This window comes from Salvelinus fontinalis, chromosome 34, assembly GCF_029448725.1.
Source record: "Salvelinus fontinalis isolate EN_2023a chromosome 34, ASM2944872v1, whole genome shotgun sequence".
NCBI lineage: Eukaryota > Metazoa > Chordata > Actinopteri > Salmoniformes > Salmonidae > Salvelinus > Salvelinus fontinalis.
The window spans coordinates 39724599-39745233 of NC_074698.1; the positions used below are offsets into that span (position 1 = coordinate 39724599).

At 42.8% G+C, this 20635-nt stretch overlaps 1 protein-coding gene across 1 annotated transcript; it reads left to right on the forward strand.

The window, feature by feature from the left end:
* Window positions 1–1197: 1197 nt before the first annotated feature.
* On the forward strand, window positions 1198–19734 carry LOC129833888 (NLR family CARD domain-containing protein 3-like). Its single transcript, XM_055898731.1, has 8 exons — window positions 1198–1264; window positions 1568–1652; window positions 1744–1972; window positions 2354–4145; window positions 4261–4434; window positions 17930–18103; window positions 18319–18365; window positions 18839–19734. Exons 1-8 carry the CDS (start codon window positions 1215–1217, stop codon window positions 19363–19365), a joined length of 3078 nt encoding a protein of 1025 aa, XP_055754706.1. The 5' UTR covers window positions 1198–1214; the 3' UTR covers window positions 19366–19734.
* Window positions 19735–20635: the final 901 nt, after the last annotated feature.

Here is a 20635-nt window from a genome sequence, read left to right on the forward strand (position 1 = left end):
TACCCACGTGCCTTCTCCTCATTGGTTTATAGAAGCAGGTAGCCATGTGCCTTCTCATTGGTTTATAGAAGCAGGTACCCACGTACCATCTCCTCATTGGTTTATAGAAGCAGGTACCCACGTGCCATCTCCTCATTGGTTTATAGAAGCAGGTACCCACGTACCATCTCCTCATTGGTTTATAGAAGCAGGTACCCACGTGCCATCTCATTGGTTTATAGAAGCAGGTACCCACGTGCCATCTCCTCATTGGTTTATAGAAGCAGGTACCCCGTGCCATCTCCTCATTGGTTTATAGAAGCAGGTACCCACGTGCCATCTCCTCATTGGTTTATAGAAGCAGGTACCCACGTGCCATCTCCTCATTGGTTTATAGAAGCTGGTACCCACGTGCCATCTCCTCATTGGTTTATAGAAGCAGGTACCCACGTGCCATCTCCTCATTGGTTTATAGAAGCAGGTACCCACGTGCCATCTCCTCATTGGTTTATAGAAGCAGGTACCCACGTGCCATCTCCTCATTGGTTTATAGAAGCAGGTACCCACGTGCCATCTCCTCATTGGTTTATAGAAGCAGGTAACCACGTGCCATCTCCTCATTGGTTTATAGAAGCAGGTACCCACGTGCCATCTCCTCATTGGTTTATAGAAGCTGGTACCCACGTGCCATCTCCTCATTGGTTTATAGAAGCAGGTACCCACGTGCCATCTCCTCATTGGTTTATAGAAGCAGGTACCCACGTGCCATCTCCTCATTGGTTTATAGAAGCAGGTACCCACGTGCCATCTCCTCATTGGTTTATAGAAGCAGGTACCCACGTGCCATCTCCTCATTGGTTTATAGAAGCAGGTACCCACGTGCCATCTCCTCATTGGTTTATAGAAGCAGGTACCCACGTGCCATCTCCTCATTGGTTTATAGAAGCAGGTACCACGTGCCATCTCATTGGTTTATAGAAGCAGGTACCCACGTTCCGTCTCCTCATTTAGCAAAAAAACATAAACATAACTTCTTTTAAGAATAAAAGCTAATTTACGAACATTTCTGAAAATGGATATATAGCTTTTTGGAATGAAACTCTTCTTATGTTTCCCCATCAGAGCTCAGAGTAGATGAGAGATGTAATGTTTGTCTCTGTTGTGTTGAAGCCCAATCAAGCAGGAGAGACCAGCCTCCCCTGGACCCAGCTGTGTCCATGAAGAGTGACCGGTCTATGGGTCAACCTATATACTTTAGAGAGGGAGACTTTTCTACTGAACAAAGGTAAGAAGAACTCATGGGTCATGGTCAGTGAGTTAAACAACACTGTCTCTAGTCATTTCTCTCCCATTTTCCCATTTCTTTTTGTTGATTTCATAATCCATAGGCTAATCCTTTGTCCATTTTCATAGTCCTAAAACAATATTAAACAAACACAATATTCTCTCCCTGTGTGTGTGTGTGTGTGTGTGTGTGTGTGTGTGTGTGTGTGTGTGTGTGTGTGTGTGTGTGTGTGTGTGTGTGTGTGTGTGTGTGTGTGTGTGTACTTCCTGGATGAGGAGATGTAATCTCATGTTTTGTCCACAGAAACCAACAGGAGAGATCAGAGTCAGAGATTCTCAGTGGTCAGTCTTCCCAGAGTCATCAAACAGACCTGGCCTCCATATTCAGTGTATGTGGTCCTGTTATGTACATTTGTTTTTGTTTACTGTGTTAATGAGAAAGAATTTATTTTCTTGTTTAACTTATTTGATTTATTTCAGTTGCTTGAAGAGAAAATTATGACATTTGTGAAGAACGAGCTGAAGATGTTCAAGAGGATTCTTAGTCCAGAACTCCCAGAAGGCTTTGAGAGTCAGAAGCAGGATAAGGAAGTGGTGGATGCTGAAGATGAGAAGCAGGAGAGCAGTGCCAGAGAGGGGGCTCTGAAGATCACACTGCACATCCTGAGGAAAATGAACCAGAAGGAGCTTGCTGACACACTGGAGAAATGTAAGATCTGTCTGCCTCATGTTGAATGCTGTTTTATAACATTTAAAAGCTGTAGCTAAAGTACAGCTAAAGTAGCTGTGTAACTCAATGATATTGTAGGAGCCTGAACACAACACCTAGTGACCTCATCAAGTAGCAGCAGGGATGTGTTGTGGTGATTAATTTAGAGAGAGAGACAACATTAATAATACCATCAATAATACCAATAATAATATAATCAGTCACACCAGTCTGTAATGCATTATGAAAACATTTACACATTTATACAGTCAGTTAAGAGAATCAATTATTATAATGTAAAACGTTATAACCGTATTACAATACTGTAGTCATTAAAACAGACGTAATATTAATATCCTCTTGTGTTATTTCTTCATTCAGATGATCCTGCTGTGATTTGCCAACGTGAACTCAAATCTAATCTAAAGAAGAAGTTTCAATGTGTATTTGAGGGGATCGCTAAACAAGGAAACCCAACACTTCTCAATAAGATCTACACAGAGCTCTACATCACAGAGGGTGGAACAGGAGAGGTCAATAATGAACATGAGCTGAGACAGATTGAGACAACAATCAGGAAACAAGCAAGACCAGAGACTGCAATCAAATGTAACGACATCTTCAAACCCTTAACTGGGCAAGACAAACGTATCAGAACTGTGCTGACAAAGGGAGTCGCTGGCATTGGAAAAACAGTCTCTGTGCAGAAGTTCATTCTGGACTGGGCTGAAGGAAAAGCAAATCAGGATGTCCAATTTGTATTTTCATTCCCTTTTCGGGAGCTGAATTTGATGAAAGGGGACAAACACACTTTCATTGAGCTTCTCAATCACTTCTCAATGGAAACCAAACAATCAGGAATCTCCATCTACAACAAGTACAAAGTTCTGTTCATCTTTGATGGTCTGGATGAGTGCCGACTGCCCCTAGACTTCAAGAATAACAAGATCTGTTGTGACGTCACAGAGTCAACCTCCGTGGATGTTCTGCTGACAAATCTCATCAGGGGAAATCTGCTTCCCTCTGCTCTCCTCTGGATAACTACCCGACCTGGAGCAGCCAATACGATCCCTTCAGTGTGTGTTGACCAGGTAACAGAGGTACGAGGATTCAATGACCCACAGAAGGAGGAGTACTTCAGGAAGAGATTCAGTGATGAGGACCTGGCCAGCAGAATCATCTCACACATAAAGACATCAAGGAGCCTCCACATCATGTGCCACATTCCAGTCTTCTGTTGGATTTCTGCAATAGTCCTTGAACACATGCTGGAACATAAGAGAGAAGAGATGCCCAAGACTCTGACTGAGATGTACACACACCTTGTGGTGTTTCATACCAAACAGAAGAATGAAAAGTATCTTGGGAAAGAAGAGACAGGTCCACACTGGAATAAAGAGAGCATTCTGTCACTGGGAAAACTGGCTTTTCAACAGCTTGTGAAGGGCAATCTGATTTTCTATGAAGAAGACCTGAAAGAGGCTGGCATTGATGTCAGTGAAGCCTCAGTGTACTCAGGATTGTGCACACAGCTCTTTAAAGAGGAATGTGTGCTGTACCAGGACAAGGTGTACTGCTTTGTTCATCTGAGCATTCAGGAGTTTCTGGCTGCTGTATATGTGTTCCTCACATTCATCAACAACAATGAGAATCTAATTGACAAACTGCAATCAACGTCCAGGAACTTTTCTGTGAGGATCAAACAAAGGCGTAAAGTTACTTTCTACAAGAGTGCTGTGGATAAATCTTTACAAAGTGAGACGGGAAACCTGGACCTTTTCCTCCGCTTCCTACTGGGCCTCTCACTGGAGTCCAATCAGAAGCACTTACAAGGTCTAATGACAAAGACAAGAAGCAGCTCACAGAGCCATGAAGAAACAGTCAGGTACATCAAGGAGAAGATCAGGGAGAATCCCTCTCCAGAGAGGAGCATCAATCTGTTCCACTGTCTGAATGAACTGAATGACCATTCTCTAGTGGAGGAGATCCAAAGCTACCTGAGATCAGGAAGTCTCTCAGAACCCAACCTGTCACCTGCACAGTGGTCAGCTCTGGTCTTTGTGTTGCTGACTTCAGAAAAGGAGCTGGATGTGTTTGACCTGAAGAAATACTCCAGATCAGAGGAAGGTCTTCTGAGGCTGCTGCCAGTGGTCAAAGCCTCCAGAGCTGCTCTGTGAGTAAATAAAATGACATATAAGAACTAATAATCAGGAAGAAATAACCAGTTTAGAGAAAAATATGTATTATAATATGTATATAATATTATATTGAAAAAATATTTTTGTCAGGCTGTCAGGCTGTGGAGTCACAGAGGAAGTCTGTGCTTCTCTGGTCTCAGCTCTGGAGTCAAACCCCTCACACCTGAGAGAGCTGGATCTGAGTAACAATGACCTGAAGGATTCAGGAGTGAAGCTGCTCTCTGCTGGACTGGGGAATCCCCACTGTAAACTGGAGACTCTGAGGTCAGAATTCCTGTAGTTGGTCAACAAGTGATAACTGTTCACCAGATCCACATGTGTTTACCAGGCACACATAGTCCACACCATATCTGTTTGGACAGTGAAGCTTACAGTTTTAAATTTGGTGCTATGCTCCAGCATTTTGGATTTCAGATAGAATGTTTCATATTAGGTGACAGTACAGAATGTCACCTTTTCATACATATATATTTTACCGTTTAGTAATAAAGCACTTTATATATGTAGTTCTCCCATTTGAAGAAGTCTTAATTATTTGGAACAATTAATTTAGTCAAAAGTTTAGTATTTGGTCCCATATTCCACTTTGCCTGGAGTGATGACATCAAGCTTGTGATTCTACTAACTTGTTGAACTCATTTGCAGTTTGTCTTGGTTGTGTTTTGGATTTTTTTTCCTAATAGAAACTGAATGGTGAATATTGTCCTGTCATTTTGGAGTCACTTCACTTGTATTGTCAGTAAGAATAGAAGATGTTTCTGAACACTTCTACATTCATGTGGATGCTACCATGATTATGAATAATCATGAATGAATCGTGAATGATGATGAATGAGAAAGTTAGATGCACAAAGATCATACCCCCTCTGTTATTGGTAATGGTGAGAGGTTAGCATGTTTTGTTGTAGCCTCTGTTATTGGTAATGGTGAGAGGTTAGCATGTTTTGTTGTTGTCTCTGTTATTGGTAATGGTGAGAGGTTAGCATGTTTTGTTGTAGCCTCTGTTATTGGTAATGGTGAGAGGTTAGCATGTTTTGTTGTATCCTCTGTTATTGGTAATGGTGAGAGGTTAGCATGTTTTGTTGTAGTCTCTGTTATTGGTAATGGTGAGAGGTTAGCATGTTTTGTTGTAGCCTCTGTTATTGGTAATGGTGAGAGGTTAGCATGTTTTGTTGTAGTCTCTGTTATTGGTAATGGTGAGAGGTTAGCATGTTTTGTTGTAGCCTCTGTTATTGGTAATGGTGAGAGGTTAGCATGTTTTGTTGTAGCCTCTGTTATTGGGAATGGTGAGAGGTTAGCATGTTTTGTTGTAGCCTCTGTTATTGGTAATGGTGAGAGGTTAGCATGTTTTGTTGTAGCCTCTGTTATTGGTAATGGTGAGAGGTTAGCATGTTTTGTTGTAGACTCTGTTATTGGTAATGGTGAGAGGTTAGCATGTTTTGTTGTAGACTCAGTTATTGGTAATGGTGAGAGGTTAGCATGTTTTGTTGTAGCCTCTGTTATTGGTAATGGTGAGAGGTTAGCATGTTTTTTTGTAGTCTCTGTTATTTGTAATGGTGAGAGGTTAGCATGTTTTGTTGTAGCCTCTGTTATTGGTAATGGTGAGAGTTTAGCATGTTTTGTTGTAGCCTCTGTTATTGGTAATGGTGAGAGGTTAGCATGTTTTGTTGTAGCCTCTGTTATTGGTAATGGTGAGAAGTTAGCATGTTTTGTTGTAGCCTCTGTTATCGGTAATGGTGAGAGGTTAGCATGTTTTGTTGTAGCCTCTGTTATTGGTAATGGTGAGAGGTTAGCATGTTTTGTTGTAGCCTCTGTTATTGGTAATGGTGAGAAGTTAACATGTTTTGTTGTAGCCTCTGTTATCGGTAATGGTGAGAGGTTAGCATGTTTTGTTGTAGCCTCTGTTATTGGTAATGGTGAGAGGTTAGCATGTTTTGTTGTAGCCTCTGTTATTGGTAATGGTGAGAAGTTAGCATGTTTTGTTGTAGCCTCTGTTATCGGTAATGGTGAGAGGTTAGCATGTTTTGTTGTAGCCTCTGTTATTGGTAATGGTGAGAGGTTAGCATGTTTTGTTGTAGCCTCTGTTATTAGTAATGGTTAGAGGTTAGCATGTTTTGTTGTATCCTCTGTTATTGGTAATTGTGAGAGGTTAGCATGTTTTGTTGTAGCCTCTGTTATTGGTAATGGTGAGAAGTTAGCATGTTTTGTTGTAGCCTCTGTTATCGGTAATGGTGAGAGGTTAGCATGTTTTGTTGTAGCCTCTGTTATTGGTAATGGTGAGAGGTTAGCATGTTTTGTTGTAGCCTCTGTTATTGGTAATGGTGAGAAGTTAACATGTTTTGTTGTAGCCTCTGTTATCGGTAATGGTGAGAGGTTAGCATGTTTTGTTGTAGCCTCTGTTATTGGTAATGGTGAGAGGTTAGCATGTTTTGTTGTAGCCTCTGTTATTGGTAATGGTGAGAAGTTAGCATGTTTTGTTGTAGCCTCTGTTATCGGTAATGGTGAGAGGTTAGCATGTTTTGTTGTAGCCTCTGTTATTGGTAATGGTGAGAGGTTAGCATGTTTTGTTGTAGCCTCTGTTATTGGTAATGGTGAGAAGTTAGCATGTTTTGTTGTAGCCTCTGTTATCGGTAATGGTGAGAGGTTAGCATGTTTTGTTGTAGCCTCTGTTATTGGTAATGGTGAGAGGTTAGCATGTTTTGTTGTAGCCTCTGTTATTAGTAATGGTTAGAGGTTAGCATGTTTTGTTGTATCCTCTGTTATTGGTAATTGTGAGAGGTTAGCATGTTTTGTTGTAGACTCAGTTATTGATAATGGTGAGAGGTTAGCATGTTTTTTTGTAGTCTCTGTTATTGGTAATGGTGAGAGGTTAGCATGTTTTGTTGTAGCTTCTGTTATTGGTAATGGTGAGAGGTTAGCATGTTTTGTTGTAGCCTCTGTTATTGGTAATGGTGAGAAGTTAGCATGTTTTGTTGTAGCCTCTGTTATCGGTAATGGTGAGAGGTTAGCATATTTTGTTGTAGCCTCTGTTATTGGTAATGGTGAGAGGTTAGCATGTTTTGTTGTAGCCTTTGTTATTGGTAATGGTGAGAAGTTAACATGTTTTGTTGTAGCCTCTGTTATCGGTAATGGTGAGAGGTTAGCATGTTTTGTTGTAGCCTCTGTTATTGGTAATGGTGAGAAGTTAGCATGTTTTGTTGTAGCCTCTGTTATCGGTAATGGTGAGAGGTTATCATGTTTTGTTGTAGCCTCTGTTATTGGTAATGGTGAGAGGTTAGCATGTTTTGTTGTAGCCTCTGTTATTAGTAATGGTTAGAGGTTAGCATGTTTTGTTGTATCCTCTGTTATTGGTAATTGTGAGAGGTTAGCATGTTTTGTTGTAGACTCAGTTATTGATAATGGTGAGAGGTTAGCATGTTTTTTTGTAGTCTCTGTTATTGGTAATGGTGAGAGGTTAGCATGTTTTGTTGTAGCCTCTGTTATTGGTAATGGTGAGAGGTTAGCATGTTTTGTTGTATCCTCTGTTATTGGTAATGGTGAGAGGTTAGCATGTTTTGTTGTAGACTCTGTTATTGGTAATGGTGAGAGGTTAGCATGTTTTGTTGTAGCCTCTGTTATTAGTAATGGTGAGAGGTTAGCATGTTTTGTTGTAGCCTCTGGTATTGGTAATTGTGAGAGGTTAGCATGTTTTGTTGTAGCCTCTGTTATTGGTAATGGTGAGAGGTTAGCATGTTTTGTTGTAAATAAACTTTGATGAAGATACAGGTTTTACATAGAATTAAAGATATACTTGTTCTTAATGCAACCGCTGTGTCAGAAATACAGTTACAGAAATACAAAAATTACATCATAAATATTCCCTTACCTTTGATGATCTTCATCAGAATGCACTCCCAGGAATCCTAGTACCACGTTTTGTTCGATAATGTCCATTACTTATGTCTAAGTAGCTACTTTTGCTTGCATGTTTCGTGCACATGTCCAAACGCTCGCGCAGATGCAGGCGAACTCGGACGAAAACTTCAAAAAGTTATATAACAGGTCGAATAAACTGGTCAAACTAAGTAGAGAATCAACCTTCAGGATGTTGTTATCATAACTATCCAATAACGTTCCAACCGGAGAATTCCTTTGTGTCTCTAGAAGTTATGGAACGCAAGACGATATCGTTTGGAACGCGCGTGACCAGGAACTGGCATTCTGCAAGACCAATGACTGAAACACCTCCCATCCGGCTCAACATCACAGTAGAGGCTTCATTCCACGTTCTACAGACTGTTGACATCTAGTGGAAGGCGTAGGAAGTGCAAACAGATCCATATCTTACAGGGAATTGAATAGGCGATGAGTTGAACATTGACCAGTCTCAGAATTCTCACTTCCTGTTTGGATCTCCTCTCAGGTTTTTGCCTGCCATATGAGTTATGTAATACTCACAGACATCACTCAAACAGTTTTAGACACTTCAGAGTGTTTTATATTCAATAGTAATAATAATATGCATATATTAGCATCTGGGACAGAGTAGGAGGCAGTTCACTATGGGCACGCAATTCATCCAAAAGTGAAAATGCTGCCCCCTATCATAAAGAAGTTAAAGCTAGTGAGGGAGATAAGAGTCTCCAGCTTCAGAGATTTTTGCAGTTTGTTCCAGTTATTGGCAGCAGAGAACTGTAAGGAGAGGCGGCCAAATGAGGAATTGGCTTTGGGGGTGACCAGTGAAAAATACCTGCTGGAGCGCGTGCTACAAGTGGGTGCTGCTATGGTGACCAGTGAGCTGAGATAAGGCGGGGATTTACCTAGCAGAGACCAGTAGATGACCTGGAGCCAGATGGTTTGGCGACGAGTATGAAGCGATGGCCAGCCAACGAGAGCGTACAGGTCGCAGTGGTGGGTAATATATGGGGCTTTGGTGACAAAACGGATAGCACTGTGATAGACTGCATCCAATTTGTTGAGTAGAGTGTTGGAGGCTATTATATAGATGACATCGCTGAAGTTGAGGATCGGTAGGATGGTCAGTTTTACGAGGGTATGTTTGGCTGCATGAGTGAAGGGTGCTTTGTTGCGAAATAGGAAGCCGATTCTAGATTTAATTTTGGATTGGAGATGCTTAATGTGAGTCTGGAAGGAGAGTTTACAGTCTAACCAAAAACCTAGGTATTTGTAGTTGTGCCACATATTCTAAGTCAGAGCAGTCCAGAGTAGTGATGCTGGACGGTCGGGCGGGTGCGGGCAGTGATCAGTTGGCCAGAAGTATACAGAATGGTGTCGTCTGCGTAGAGGTGGATCAGAGAATCACCAGCAGCGAGAGCGACATCATTGATGTATACAGAGAAGAGAGACTGCCCGAGAATTGAACCGTGTGGCACCCCCAAAGAGACTGCAAGAGGTCCGGACAACAGGGCCTCCGATTTGACACACTGAACTCTATCAGAGAAGTAGTTGGTGAACCAGGCGAGGCAATCATTTGAAAAACCAAGGCTGTTGAGTCTGCAAAGAAGAATGTGGTGATTGACAGAGTCGAAAGCCTTGGCCAGGTCGATGAATACGGCTGCACAGTAATGTCTCTTATTGATGGCGCTTATGATATCGTTTAGGACCTTGAGCGTGGCTGAGGTGCACCCATGACCAGATCTGAAACCAGATTGCATAGTGGAAAAGGTACGGTGAGATTCGAAGTGGTCGTTGATCTGTTTATTAACTTGGCTTTTGAAGACCTTAGAAAGGCAGGGCAGGATAGTAATAGGTCTGTAGCAATTTGGGTCTAGAGTGTCTCCCCCTTTGAAGACGGGGATGACTGCGGCAGCTTTCCAATCTTTGGGAATCTCAGACGATACGAAAGAGAGGTTGAAAAGGCTAGTAATTGTGGTTGCAACAATTTCAGCAGATCATTTTAGAAAGAGAGGGTCCAGATTGTCTAGCCCGGCTGATTTGTAGGGTCCAGGTTTTGCAGTTCTTTAAGAACATCAGCTATCTGGATTTGAGTGAAGGAGAAATGGGGGAGGCTTGGGCGAGTTGCTGTGGGGAGTGCAGGGCTGTTGACCGGGGTAGGGTTAGCCAGGTGGAAAGCATGGCCAGCCGTAGAAAAATGATTGTTGAAATTCTCAATTATAGTGGATTTATCGTGGTGACAGTGTTTCCTAGCCTCAGTGCAGTGGGCAGCTGGGAGGAGATGCTCTTATTCTCCATGGACTTTACAGTGTCCCAGAACTGAAGGCCTGCTCGCTGAAGTGTTTTAGGGAGCGTTTGATAGTGATGAGGGGTGGTCGTTTGACCGCAGACCTGTTACGGATGCAGGCAATGAGGCAGTGATCGCTGAGATCTTGGTTGAAAACAGCAGAGGTGTATTTGGAGGGCAAGTTGGTTAGGATGATATCGTTGAGGGTGCCCGTGTTTACGGATTTGGTGTTGTACCTGGTGGGTTCATTGACAATTTGTGAGAGATTGAGGGGATCAAGCTTAGATTGTAGGATGGCCGGGGTGTTAAGCATGTCCCACTTTAGGTCACCTAGCAGCACGAGATCTGAAGATAGATGGGGGGCAATCAGTTCACATATGGTGTCCAGGGAACAGCTGGGGGCAGAGGGTGGTCTATAGCAAGCGGCGACGGTGAAGACTTGTTTCTGGAAAGGTGGATTTTTAAAAGTAGAAGCTCAAATTGTTTGGGTACAGACCTGGATAGTAGGACAGAACTCTGCAGGCTGTCTCTACAGTAGATTGCAACTCCACCCCCATTGGCAGTTCTATCTTTAAACAGATTCAGATCTGATTAAACTAACTCTTAGTTTCCTGATTCAGATCTGATCAAACCAACTCTTAGTTTCCTGATTCAGATCTGTTCAATCAATCAATCAATCAATTTTATTTTATATAGCCCTTCGTACATCAGCTAATATCTCGAAGTGCTGTACAGACACCCAGCCTAAAACCCCAAACAGCTAGTAATGCAGGTGTAGAAGCACGGTGGCTAGGAAAAACTCCCTAGAAAGGCCAAAACCTAGGAAGAAACCTAGAGAGGAACCAGGCTATGAGGGGTGGCCAGTCCTCTTCTGGCTGTGCCGGGTGGAAATTATAACAGAACTATGCCAAGATGTTCAAAAATGTTCATAAGTAACAAGCATGGTCAAATAATAATCATGAATAATTTTCAGTTGGCTTTTCATAGCCGATCATTAAGAGTTGAAAACAGCAGGTCTGGGACAGGTAGGGGTTCCATAACCGCAGGCAGAACAGTTGAAACTGGAATAGCAGCAAGGCCAGGCGGACTGGGGACAGGAAGGAGTCACCACGGCCGGTAGTCCCGACGTATGGTCCTAGGGCTCAGGTCCTCCGAGAGAAAGAAAGAGAGAAGGAGAAAATTAGAGAGAGCCAAGATTTTCAAAATGTTCATAAATGACAAGCATGGTCAAATAATAATCAGGAATAAATCTCAGTTGGCTTTTCATAGCCGATCATTAAGAGTTGAAAACAGCAGGTCTGGGACAGGTAGGGGTTCCGTAACCACAGGCAGAACAGTTGAAACTGGAATAGCAGCAAGGCCAGGCGGACTGGGGACAGCAAGGTGTCATCATGCCCGGTAGTCCTGACGTATGGTCCTAGGGCTCAGGTTCTCAGAGAGAAAGAGAGAACGAGAGAATTAGAGAGAGCATACTTAAAATTCACACAGGACACTGGATAAGACAGGAGAAGTACTCCAGGTAACCAACTGACCCTAGCCCCCCGACACAAACTACTGCAGCATAAATACTGGAGGCTGAGACAGGAGCGGTCAGGAGACACTGTGGCCCCATCCGAAGAAACCCCCGGACAGGGCCAAATAGGAAGGATATAACCCCACCCACTTTGCCAAAGCACAGCCCCCGCACCACTAGAGGGTAATCCTCAACCACCAACTTACAATCCTGAGACAAGGCCGAGTATAGCCCACAAAGGTCTCCACCACAGCACAAACCAAGGGGGGGCGCCAACCCAGACAGGAAGATCACGTCAGTAACTCAACCCACTCAAGTGACGCACCCCTCCTAGGGACGGCATGAAAGAGCACCAGCAAGCCAGTGACTCAGCCCCTGTAACAGGGTTAGAGGCAGAGAATCCCAGTGGAGAGAGGGGAACCGGCCTGGCAGAGACAGCAAGGGCGGTTCGTTGCTCCAGAGCCTTTCCGTTCACCTTCACACTCCTGGGCCAGGCTACACTCAATCATATGACCTACTGAAGAGATAAGTCTTCAGTAAAGACTTAAAGGTTGAGACCGAGTCTGCGTCTCTCACATGGGTAGGCAGACTGTTCCATAAAAATGGAGATCTATAGGAGAAAGCCCTGCCTCCCGCTGTTTGCTTAGAAATTCTAGGGACAATTAGGAGGCCTGCGTCTTGTGACCGTAGCGTACGTATTGGTATGTACGGCAGGACCAACTCGGAAAGATAGGTAGGAGCAAGCCCATGTAACGCTTTATAGGTTAACAGTAAAACCTTGAAATCAGCCCTTGCCTTAACAGGAAGCCAGTGTAGGGAAGCTAGCACTGGAGTAATATGATCAAATTTCTTGGTTCTAGTCAGGATTCTAGCAGCCGTATTTAGCACTAACTGAAGTTTATTTAGTGCTTTATCCGGGTAGCCGGAAAGTAGAGCATTGCAGTAGTCTAACCTAGAAGTAACAAATGCATGGATTAATTTTTCTGCATCATTTTTGGACAGAAAATTTCAGATTTTAGCAATGTTACGTAGATGGAAAAAAGCTGTCCTTGAAACAGTCTTGATATGTTCGTCAAAAGAGAGATCAGGGTCAAGAGTAACGCCGAGGTCCTTCACAGTTTTATTTGAGACGACTTTACAACCATCAAGATGAATTGTCAGATTTAACAGAAGATCTCTTTGTTTCTTGGGACCTAGAACAAGCATCTCTGTTTTGTCCGAGTTTAAAAGTAGAAAGTTTTCAGCCATCCACTTCCTTATGTCTGAAACACAGGCTTCTAGCGAGGGCAATTTTGGGGCTTCACCATGTTTCATTGAAATGTACAGCTGTGTGTCATCCGCATAGCAGTGAAAGTTAACATTATGTTTTCGAATAACATCCCCAAGAGGTAAAATATATAGTGAAAACAATAGTGGTCCTAAAACGGAACCTTGAGGAACACCGAAATGTACAGTTGATTTGTCAGAGGACAGACCATTCACAGAGACAAACTGATATCTTTCCGACAGGTAAGATCTAAACCAGGCCAGAACTTGTCCGTGTAGACCAATTTGGGTTTCCAGTCTCTCCAAAAGAATGTGGTGATCGATGGTGTCAAAGGCAGCACTAAGGTCTAGTAGCACGAGGACAGATGCAGAGCCTCGGTCTGACGCCATTAAAAGGTCATTTACCACCTTCACAAGTGCAGTCTCAGTGCTATGATGGGGTCTAAAACCAGACTGAAGCATTTCGTATACATTATTTGTCTTCAGAAAGGCAGTGAGTTGCTGCGCAACAGCTTTTTCTAAAATCTTTGAGAGGAATGGAAGATTCGATATAGGCCGATAGTTTTTTATATTTTCCGGGTCAAGGTTTGGCTTTTTCAAGAGAGGCTTTATCACTGCCACTTTTAGTGAGTTTGGTACACATCCGGTGGATAGAGAGCTGTTTATTATGTTCAACATAGGAGGGCCAAGCACAGGAAGCAGCTCCTTCAGCAGTTTAGTAGGAATAGGATCCAGTATGCAGCTTGAAGGTTTAGAGGCCATGATTATTTTCATCATTGTGTCAAGAGATATAGTACTAAAACACTTAAGTGTCTCTCCCGATCCCAGGCCCTCGCAGAGCTGTGCAGATCCAGGACAGCTAAGCCCTGGAGGAATACGCAGATTCAAAGAGGAGTCCGTAATTTGCTTTCTAATGGTCATGATCTTTTCCTCAAAGAAGTTCATGAATTTATTACTGCTGAAGTGAAAGCCATCCTCTCTTGGGGAATGCTGCTTTTTAGTTAGTTTCGCAACAGTATCAAAAAGAAATTTTGGATTGTTCTTATTTTCCTCGATTAAGTTGGAAAAGTAGGATGAGCGAGCAGCAGTGAGGGCTCTTCGGTACTGCACGGTACTGTCTTTCCAAGCTAGTCGGAAGACTTCCAGTTTGGTGTGGCGCCATTTCCGTTCCAATTTCCTGGAAGCTTGCTTCAAAGCTCGGGTATTTTCTGTATACCAGGGAGCTAGTTTCTTATGACAAATGTTTTTCGTTTTTAGGGGTGCAACTGCATCTAGGGTATTGCGCAAGGTTAAATTGAGTTCCTCAGTTAGGTGGTTAACTGATTTTTGTCCTCTGACGTCCTTGGGTAGGCAGAAGGAGTCTGGAAGGGCATCAAGGAATTTTTGTGTTGTCTGAGAATTTATAGCACGACTTTTGATGCTCCTTGGTTGGGGTCTGAGCAGATTATTTGTTGCGATTGCAAACGTAATAAAATGGTGGTCCGATAGTCCAGGATTATGTGGAAAAACATTAAGATCTACAACATTTATTCCATGGGACAAAACTAGGTCCAGAGTATGACTGTGGCAGTGAGTAGGTCCAGAGACATGTTGGACAAAACCCACTGAGTCGATAATGGCTCCGAAAGACTTTTGGAGTGGGTCTGTGGACTTCTCCATGTGAATATTAAAATCACCAAAAATTAGAATATGATCTGCTATGACTACAAGGTCTGATAGGAATTCAGGAAACTCAGAGAGGAACGCTGTATATGGCCCAGGAGGCCTGTAAACAGTAGCTATAAAAAGTGATTGAGTAGGCTGCATAGATTTCATGACTAGAAGCTCAAAAGACGAAAACGCCATTTTTTTTTTTGTAAATTGAAATTTGCTATCGTAAATGTTAGCAACACCTCCGCCTTTGCGGGATGCACGGGGGATATGGTCACTAGTGTAACCAGGAGGTGAGGCCTCATTTAACACAGTAAATTCATCAGGCTTAAGCCATGTTTCAGTCAGGCCAATCACATCAAGATTATGATCAGTGATTAGTTCATTGACTATGACTGCCTTTGAAGTGAGGGATCTAACATTAAGTAACCCTATTTTGAGATGTGAGGTATCACGATCTCTTTCAATGATGGCAGGAATGGAGGAGGTCTTTATCCTAATAAGATTGCTAAGGCGAACACCGCCATGTTTAGTTTTGCCCAACCTAGGTCGAGGCACAGACACAGTCTCAATGGGTATGGCTGAGCTGACTACACTGACTGTGCTATTGGCAGACTCCACTAAGCTGGCAGGTTGGCTAACAGCCTGCTGCCTGGCCTGCACCCTATTTCATTGTGGGGCTAGAGGAGTTAGAGCCCTATCTATGTTGGTAGATAAGATGAGAGCACCCCTCCAGCTAGGATGGAGTCCGTCACTCCTCAGCAGGTCAGGCTTGGTCCTGTTTGTGGGTGAGTCCCAGAAAGAGGGCCAATTATCTACAAATTCTATCTTTTGGGAGGGGCAGAAAACAGTTTTCAACCAGCGATTGAGTGCTGAGACTCTGCTGTAGAGCTCGTCACTCCCCCTAACTGGGAGGGGGCCAGAGACAATTACTCGATGCCGACACATCTTTCTAGCTGATTTACACGCTGAAGCTATGTTGCACTTGGTGACCTCTGACTGTTTCATCCTAACATCGTTGGTGCCGACGTGGATAACAATATCTCTATACTCTCTACACTCGCCAGATTTAGCTTTAGCCAGCACCATCTTTAGATTAGCCTTAACGTCGGTAGCCCTGCCCCCTGGTAAACAGTGTATGATCGCTGGGTGATTCGCTTTAAGTCTAATACTGCGGGTAATGGAGTCGCCAATGACTAGGGTTTTCAATTTGTCAGAGCTAATGGTGGGAGCCTTCGGCGTCTCAGACCCCGTAACGGGAGGAGTAGAGACAAGAGAAGACTCAGACTCAGACTCCGACTCGCTACATAATGGGGAGAACCGGTTGAAAGTTTCTGTCGGCTGAATGAGCGACACCGGTTGAGCATTCCAACAGCATTTCCCTCCAGAAGCCATGAGAAAATTGTCCGGCTGCGGGGACAGTGCGGGGGGATTTATACTAACGTTACTATCTGTACTTACTGGTGGCACAGACGCTGTTTCACCCTTTCCTACACTGAAATTACCCTTGCCTAACGATTGCGTCTGAAGCTGGGCTTGTAGCACAGCTATTCTCGCCGTAAGGCAATCGTTCTCCTGTATATTATGAGTACAGCGACTGCAATTAGAAGACATCATGTTAATGTTACTACTTAGCTTCGGCTGTTGAAGGTGTTGACGAACCATGTCCAGATAAAGCGTCCGGAGTGAAAAAGTTGAATGAGGGAAAAAAGTTGCGATGGAAAAAAACTAAAAATATAAACGGTAATTAAAAACAAAAACAAAACTAAAAAACGTAAAGTTGTCAGCTAGCAAAGTAAAGTTGGCAGCAAAACGCACAGCAACAAAACGCACAGCAACACGTCTGCAGATTCAACAGGAAATGAAATGTCAATCAATTGTGTTGTGACAAGATGTGACATCTGTTCAAACCAACTCTTAGTTTCCTGATTCAGATCTGTTTAAACCAACTCTTAGTTTCCTGATTCAGATCTGTTTAAACCAACTCTTAGTTTCCTGATTCAGATCTGTTTAAACCAACTCTTAGTTTCCTGATTCAGATCTGTTTAAACCAACTCTTAGTTTCCTGATTCAGATCTGTTTAACCCAACTCTTAGTTTCCTGATTCAGATCTGTTCAAACCAACTCTTAGTTTCCTGATTCAGATCTGTTTAAACCAACTCTTAGTTTCCTGATTCAGATCTGTTTAAACCAACTCTTAGTTTCCTGATTCAGATCTGTTTAACCCAACTCTTAGTTTCCTGATTCAGATCTGTTCAAACCAACTCTTAGTTTCCTGTTTCAGATCTGTTTAAACCAACTCTTAGTATCCTGATTCAGATCTGTTTAAACCAACTCTTAGTGTTATTATTCATGATTTGTATTAATCAAGGCATAATCAGAATTAATTTAGTATTGTTTAGAAATGTGTTATCTACTCCCTTAGACAGATAATGACTCCAGTCATCATCCACCAGTCAGTTACTATTGGGCAAAACACAACCCAAAACACAACCAAAACAAACTGCAAATGCAACCAATGAGTTTGGAACCAAATACTACACTTTCGACTACTTTAATACACTATAAGTAAATTGATCAGAATATTTACGACTTCAAATTATCAAAGTATGGGGGGACTAGATACATAAAGTGCTTTCATTTCTAAATGTGAAACAGATATGTATTAAAATACCCTCAAATAAAAGGTGATATTATATACTGTCACCTCATATGAAACATTTGATTTGAAATCCAAAATGTTGGAGTATAGAGCCACATTTAAAATGTTAGCTTCACTGTCAAAATAGATATGGTGTGGACTGTATACTCAATACAATCTAAATCTGATACCTCACTGTCATTATAGATATGGTGTGGACTGTATACTCAATACAATCTAAATCTGATACCTCACTGTCTGTCTTTTGACTGATACTGCTTTTTAAACTGGTCTGGTCAGTCTACTCAAATATTTGTACTATACATGTTTCTATCTACAAGCAACACTGATATTTTGTCATTTCTAATAATGATACATTCATTTATGAATAGATAAGACAGGTTTCAGGACACTGATGTATCTGAATATGTTAAAACAATATATACTGTCACTATTTTCACCACCAAAGAATATCAGTGTGATTTTAATATGATTTGACTCTTTGCAGGCTGTCAGGCTGTCTAGTCACAGAGGAAGGCTGTGCTTCTCTGGTCTCAGCTCTGAGGTCAAACCCCTCACACCTGAGAGAGCTGGACCTGAGCTACAATCACCCAGGAGACTCAGGAGTCAGACTGCTCTCTGCTGGACTGGAGGATCCACACTGCAGACTGGAGAAACTCAAGTATGTAGAGGGTTTATGTCAATGTTCATATCAGACATGTTGGACTTATCAGGCAAGTTAAGACAAACATTCTGACCACCACTTTGACAAAGTTATATGCTGACTGTGTGTGTGTGTGTGTGTGTGTGTGTCTCTGTGTGTGTGTGTCCAGTGTGTCCAGTGTGTGTGTGTGTGTGTGTCACAATGACTGTCTGTTCTTCTGCTTACCGCTACAGTGTGGAACATGGTGGAGAGAACAGAATGAAACCTGGACTTAGAAAATGTGAGTGTTGACTGCTGTGAAGAATATGACTAAGAATAAGTCTTAATTCAAGTTGTCAAAGTCAAAGACCACCATCATTACTTACTTGGTCATATTAAATATCAGCTGTAGTTCTACAGAAGCAGAAATCAGGGACACCAAAGTTTACAAAGAGTTGATTTGACAATGTGTGTGTGTGTGTGTGTGTGTGTGTGTGTGTGTGTGTGTGTGTGTGTGTGTGTGTGTGTGTGTGTGTGTGTGTGTGTGTGTGTGTGTGTGTGTGTGTGTGTGTGTGTGTGTGTAATTAATGGGAATAAGTGTGTATTATATTACCATACAGTATAACATATGATCATTCAACAAGTCTCAAGTTACCTTAACTTCTCCTTTTGATACCTAGAAACATCTACATTAAATGAATTAGTGAAAAGTGAGTTAACATTCTAATGTGAATGATGATGATTTCTAATATTGTGTCTGGTTTCATCCATCAGATGTCTGTGATCTCACACTGGACCTAAACACAGTAAACAGACGCCTCTCTCTGTCTGAGGAGAACAGAAAGGTGACAGGGAGGAGAGAGAAGCAGCCGTATCCTGATCACCCAGAGAGATTTGAGGACTGGAAACAGGTGCTGTGTAGAGAGGGTCTGACTGGGCGCTGTTACTGGGAGGTAGAGTGGAGTGGGGGAGGGGCTGATATAGGAGTGACATATAAAGGAATCAGCAGGATAGGAGTGGGTAGGGACTGTTGTCTTGGACGGAATGACAAGTCCTGGAGTCTGTTCTGCTCTGAATACCGTTACATTGCCAGGCACAATAATAATCCCACTACCATAGACGTCCGCCCCTCCAGCTCCCAAAGAGTAGGAGTGTATCTGGACTGGCCAGCCGGCACTCTGTCCTTCTATAGAGCCTCCTCTGACACACTGACCCACCTGATCACATTCACCTCCACATTCACTGAGCCCCTCTATCCAGGGTTTTGGGTTTATTATGGCTCCTCAGTGTCCCTGAAATAATAACCTGACACACACACACACACACACTGGACAGACACATACAGGACACACACACACACAGGACACACACACACACACACTGGACAACCAAACACACACACTGGACTAACACACACACACTGGAAAAACACACACTGGACACACAGGACACACACACATATGCGCATCTTCCTATAATTGTGAGGACCTTGACCCAGGACCTCTTACAATAACACTGTTAAAATATCAATGTGATCATTTGTTGTCTTTTATGTTGAATAACAAATTGTACAACTATATATGGACAAATGCTCCATAGTTGTACAAGTATACAAGGATATATTGTACTTTTCATAATAAAACATACTTGAAACAAGAACAGCATGTTAATTGTGAAAACAGTTTGGTTATTGATGTTACGTTTCCTCTGTCAGATTGACGTTAACCTGTGACTGGTTGAAACATGAAACTAATATGAAATGAAATACAAAACAATTAAATATGTGGAATTGAATTTAAACAAATTGTACAACATAGTGTTGTGATGCAGGGTTACTATAGCAACAGAGTTCTCTCTGCTCTCACTCGCTCTCTCTGCTCTCTCTGTCTGCTCTCACTCTTTCTCTCTGCCCTCTCTCTGCTCTTCTCTCTCTCTCTGCTCTCTGTCTGCTCTCTCTCTCTGCCCTCTCTGCTCTCTCTCTGCCCTCTATGCTCTCTCTCTGCTCTCTCACTCTATGCTCTCTCACTCTGCTCTCTCAGCCTGCTCTCTGCTCTCTCTCTGTTCGCTGCTCTCTCTCTCTCTCTGCTCTGCTGCTCTCTCTTTTCTCTGCTCTCTCTCTCTCTCTCTCTGCTCTCACTCTTTGCTCTCTGCTCTCTGGCTGCTCTCTCTCTGCTCTCTCACTCTCTGCTCTCACTCTCTTTGCATTCTCAGCCTACTCTCTGCTCTCTCTCTCTGCTCTCTACTCTCTGCTCTGCTCTCTCTCTGCTCTCTGTTCTCTCTCTGCACACTCAGCCTACTCTCTGCTCTCTCTCTCTCTATTATCTCTCTGCTCTTTGCTCTCTCTGCTCTCTGAGCCTGCTTTCTGCTCTCTCTCTCTCTAGTATCTCTCTGCTCTCTCCTTCTCTCTCCCTCTCTCTATCTACTCACAATAACTCAGAATTACAAAGGAAAAACTGTTTATTTTATGGAGAGGGAGGGTAGAGAGTCAGAAGAGAGGGAGGGAGGGTAGAGAGTCAGAACAGAGGGAAAGAGAGAGAGAGAGGGAGGGGAGAGAGTCAGAACAGAGGGAAA

Coding starts and splice junctions, on each gene's coding strand:
- LOC129833888 (XM_055898731.1), top strand. CDS start 1,215: ATGGGTCAACCTATATACTTTAGAGAGGGAGACTTTTCTACTGAACAA. Junction 1,653..1,743: donor ACCTGGCCTCCATATTCAGT/GTATGTGGTCCT, acceptor GATTTATTTCAG/TTGCTTGAAGAGAAAATTAT. Junction 4,435..17,929: donor TGTAAACTGGAGACTCTGAG/GTCAGAATTCCT, acceptor GACTCTTTGCAG/GCTGTCAGGCTGTCTAGTCA.